We start from the raw sequence: 4,598 nt of genomic DNA, 5'->3' as shown, positions 1-4,598 counted from the left end.
TTAGGAGAAGAAGAATATAACAGTGGTGAACATACCATGTGGTCTGTTGCACCTGTATCCAGAATCCATGAAGATACATTCTGTAAAGATGAAGATGCAGAATAACAAAAATTTGAGGGATTACCAGAAAATTGAGAAGCAGCAATGTTGACAATAGGTGAAAAAGATTGTGTGGATATTGGAGCTGAAGTAGAATTTGCAAGTGCCAGCAATTTATTGAATTCCTCATAAGTAAAAGAAAACTTTTGATCTTCGTTACTATGTTGGATAGAAATCTCAGGTGTTGTCACAGCAGCATGAGCAGTGCGTGGTTTCCTCTTTCCCTTTGGTCCAGTCCAGCCAGGAGGATAACCATGAAGCTGAAAACATTTTTCTATCGTATGGCCATTGTATCCACAATGAGTGCAGTATAAAGAAGATCTTTTCTGTTTATCCTTAGAAAATGTCGAAGGAACATATGGCTGAGTATTTTGTTTGGCAATCAAAGCATGAGTATCATTATTGACAACATTGTTTAGTTGTCTTTGACTTTCTTCTTGAAGTAATAAAGAAAATACTTTTGCCATGCTTGGTAATGGTGAAACCATAAGTAATTGACTTCGAATTGGAGCATAGGAGTCATTCAGACCAACAAAAAATTTTAACACATAATCAGATTGTTATCTAACCAACAAAACATCAAACAAGTTGCAGGTGCATGTTGCCATTTTTCCACAGCTGCAAGTTGGAAATGGCTTGTAATTGACATACTCATCCCATAGTGACTTGAAAGAATTAAAATATTCAGTAATTGATAAAGAGCCCTGAGTAATTGAACTTAGAGATTTTTCAAGATGAAAAACTCTTGGGCCATCACTTCTTAGGTATCTTGTTTTCAGATCTTTCCAAAGATCAACGGCAGAGGTAACATAAAGAAGACTATTTTTTATTTCTTTGGAAAGAGAATTCATTAACCATGAAAGAACCAGGTTGTTGGCTCGTAGCCAAGTAGTATGGAGAGTACAGTGATTAACAGGAGGAGCAAGAATCGAACCATCAATGAATGCTACTTTATTTTTGACCGTCAAAGCAATGGTGATTGATCGACTCCATGCTATGTAGTTATCACCATTGAAGATTTCAGAAACTAGTAATGCACCAGGATTATCACTTGGATGCAAATAATATGGACTGGATAAATCATCCGAAGGGTTAATCGTGCGATGAGAAGAATGAGAGCTGATAGAATTTTCATCAGCAGAAATCATTTCTGAAATTTATTCAAGAAATGCAGGAAAATAAAGAAGGATTGCAGAATAAGAAAAACAGAGACAAAAAACCAGTTTAATAAGCTCTTGGAAACAATGCTAGCAACTCGTCATACATCAACTTCTTTGTTTGGCTTCAGATATAGATTTCTTGAACAAATCCTTTCTTCTGTGGCAATCTGAGGATTTGTGTAAACAAGTCTGCAAGTTTGCGAAAGTGTAGCAGTTGAGATGTACTGCTCTGATACCATGTCAAGCTTTGCATTTTACTGAAATTTACTTTTCTTCAAAATTACAAAATACAGAATACATGGTTGTATTTATACAACACAAGAAACAAGAAAAGAAAAACTAACAACTTAACTATCTATGATAACTAATTAAAAAATTAACTAACTCAGCTTCTCTTCTTCTGATTTAGCCTTAGATTTTAGTTTTAGTTGTTCAATCCATGAAGCAATATTCCAACACTATTCATACACAACTACTGATAGAGAAATTATAAGACATGTAGAAATGAAAGGGTTCTACAATTTAATTTTAAATTTTAGGTTTGGGATAGATTTGATGCAGTAGAGCAGGAGGAGGTCAAAGCTAGGGCTATAGGTTTGGAACTTAGATGGCATGCATGTTCTCACGTTCCACCCCATTGCCATCGGTTTTGTGTTGTCGGGGTTTTTCAGATTTTGAAGGTTGATTGTGGTTATTCTATTTACAGTGTCAACTCTCCAGCTCACACCACAGATCATGAAATCGTCAAACCTCACCGGCGGGGGTGGTTCAGATTTGGAATTAATATAATTTTTTTATTAACAAAGTTTATGCTTGTCTGATGCTAGGTGTTAAAAAAAAACATTGTAGGATTTTCAATACGAGAGAGATTTGAATCTAAAAATTTTAGAATTGAGATTTATGTCATTTTACCAAATCTTGATAAGATTAATATGTAAAATTCGTATTGATAGATAAAATCAAGCAATGCATTACGTAGTTGACCAATTAATCGAATTTTTTCGGTTAACTATCGTTTATAACCGAACAATCGAATCACACTCCTTAACAGAACTGTACCAACCGAATCGAATTTTCAATTAATTCAATTAACTGAATTTAATCAAATTAAATTATAATTAATTATAAAAAATATAATTATATAATATGTATGCTTTTAAAATTTAACTTAATAATTTATATTTAATTTTTAATTAATTAAATGATTAATTACATAATTCGACAATTTTTAAAATTTAGAGAATTGTAAGAACCCTAAATTATATAATTTATATTTAATTATTAATTAATTAAATAATTTGATTAAATCGGTTAATCGAAATTCACTTTCTTCGTAACCAAACCGAAAACAAAATAACCAAATTATAAAACCAAAGTAACCGAACCGAATAATTTGATTAAAATCCAATTATGCTCAACCCTTTGGTCCTCCTCAAAATTAAGCTAGTACTAATTTTGGTACCTTATGATCAGTAACACTGATTTCTCTTGCAAAATATCAAAAAAAGAAAATAGAACTCAAATCTAACCTAAGTTTTCTAATATCAGGATGGCTGGTTATAATAGGTCTTAAAAATATTTAAGAGTTTGTTTAAATTAAGAATTCTATTTGAAAATAGAAAATAAAAGAGTAATAAAAATTTATTTTTAATTATATTTTTCTAATATTAAACACTATTAAAAGTAAAAATTTATACCAATATAATTAAAACTTATATAAATAAAATATTTTTATTCATTAATTTATACCAATATAATTAAAAATTACCCAAAAATTTTAAAACACATCCTCCCACCTTATGCCCAATTGATTTCAGATTTAAAATTATACTCCACAATTAAAACGCACTCTTTTTTCGGGTAGAAAAAGAAACTTCAAAACAATTTAACTTTAATTTCCTGAGCATGAATTTTAACTTAAATTTGTATGAGCTATACAAAATTTAAGCAGAAATTTAAATTTCAATCCCCCAGTTAATGTGGAATTCTATTTTAAAAATTGTGTGATTTATTGGCCACACCAAAGTTTCAAAAAATAAAATAAAAAATCCTACATTCCATGTTCAAGGATGCAAAACGAACCCTAGTTATAGAGAGAGAGAGAGAGAGAGAGAGAGAGAGAGATGAACTCCAAACAAGTTTGACATTTACAACGGGTATATATTTAACACACCAAACCTTAAAAATTAAAATTACAAAAAATAGGCTCTTCAACGTGAACCATATAACAATGCATGATGAAAATTATTCACAAAATTAAAGCACGTACTAATAATTAACATATCGATCATTACATGTAACATATCGATCATTACATGCATGCATGCATGCTAGCTACCTACAAATATGGGCATTGGTACGTAAAGTTAATTACATGTTGACAAGCTTAAGGTTTACAAAAGCCAGAGACGCAGCCCACCCCAAACAAGGCTTAAGCATATCCCCCGCAATCGGGTTCACCTCCTTGAAGATCCGAGAACAAGCGACCAGAGACCCGAACAGCCCCACGCACGCCACCAGACCGACCCGAGTCGCGCCCAGCCCAAAGACCAGAGGCTCCCAGGCGAAGCCCAGGCCCATCTGGGCCACGTACAGAAACAGCGCCGTGGGGTTGCTGTGGAACCCACCCTCCGCCCACACCAGCCACCCGGAGAGACCTGCGAAGAAGGTGGAGCCCAGGGAGGCCAAGTGGAGGGTCCACCGAGGAGGGAGCAAAACCGGCTTATGCTGGTGGGGCAGGTATCCGGGTCCGGATCCCGAGAGGTAGATGGAGACGAGGGTTAGAGCGAGGGGAACGGCGAGGGCTATGGCCAGTGACCTAAGGCCGCGTTTGGCCATCGCCATACGCTTCTCCCTTCTGGGCCTATTAATGCTGCTGCTAGTGTTGACGTCCTCGGGGGTGGTGTGATCATCTCTGAATCTCTGTTTTAGGTTGTCGGACGACGCCATGAAAGCTGCTGGGTGTAGAGCTTGATGAGAGAGAGAATTGGGGATATAGAGAGAGAGAGAGAGAGAGGAGTTTGAGGGGGGAGAGGCTTTCAGGTTTCTTGAGTTTTTTTTTTTCTTTTTTTAGGGGGAGGGGCTTCAAATTTTTATAGGGGAGAGCGTGTTTATCTGGTTAACCTGGGAGACGGGGGTGGTGATGAAAGGATGAGACACGTGGGAAGAGGAGGAGGTAAGGAGTGGCAGGGGTGGCACACGTGGGAGGCGAGAGTGTCAGCCCCCATGCATGCGTGCATTTATGCACAATTGCATCTATATATAATTGATTAATTATTGGAAACTCTCCGTGGTTATCAGAAAAACAAAAAGGGGGCAATTAGATTGTAGCTAAAAAGT

The 4,598-nt window shown here is 35.8% G+C and overlaps 1 protein-coding gene across 1 annotated transcript; it reads right to left on the bottom strand.

The window, feature by feature from the left end:
* Nucleotides 1–3,398: 3,398 nt before the first annotated feature.
* LOC131156339 (translocator protein homolog) lies at nucleotides 3,399–4,369 on the bottom strand. The gene has a single exon (XM_058109944.1). It carries the CDS (start codon nucleotides 4,206–4,208, stop codon nucleotides 3,630–3,632), a length of 579 nt encoding a protein of 192 aa, XP_057965927.1. The 5' UTR covers nucleotides 4,209–4,369; the 3' UTR covers nucleotides 3,399–3,629.
* Between the last annotated feature and the right edge of the window lie 229 nt (nucleotides 4,370–4,598).

Source organism: Malania oleifera, chromosome 5 (assembly GCF_029873635.1).
Source record: "Malania oleifera isolate guangnan ecotype guangnan chromosome 5, ASM2987363v1, whole genome shotgun sequence".
In the NCBI taxonomy this organism is placed as follows: domain Eukaryota; kingdom Viridiplantae; phylum Streptophyta; class Magnoliopsida; order Santalales; family Ximeniaceae; genus Malania; species Malania oleifera.
Note: the sequence above shows the minus strand (reverse complement) of the source record. Positions and strands in the feature narration are given on the sequence as shown.

Excerpts from the sequence above, each read along its gene's own strand:
- LOC131156339 (XM_058109944.1), bottom strand. The coding sequence starts at position 4,208 with ATGGCGTCGTCCGACAACCTAAAACAGAGATTCAGAGATGATCACACC.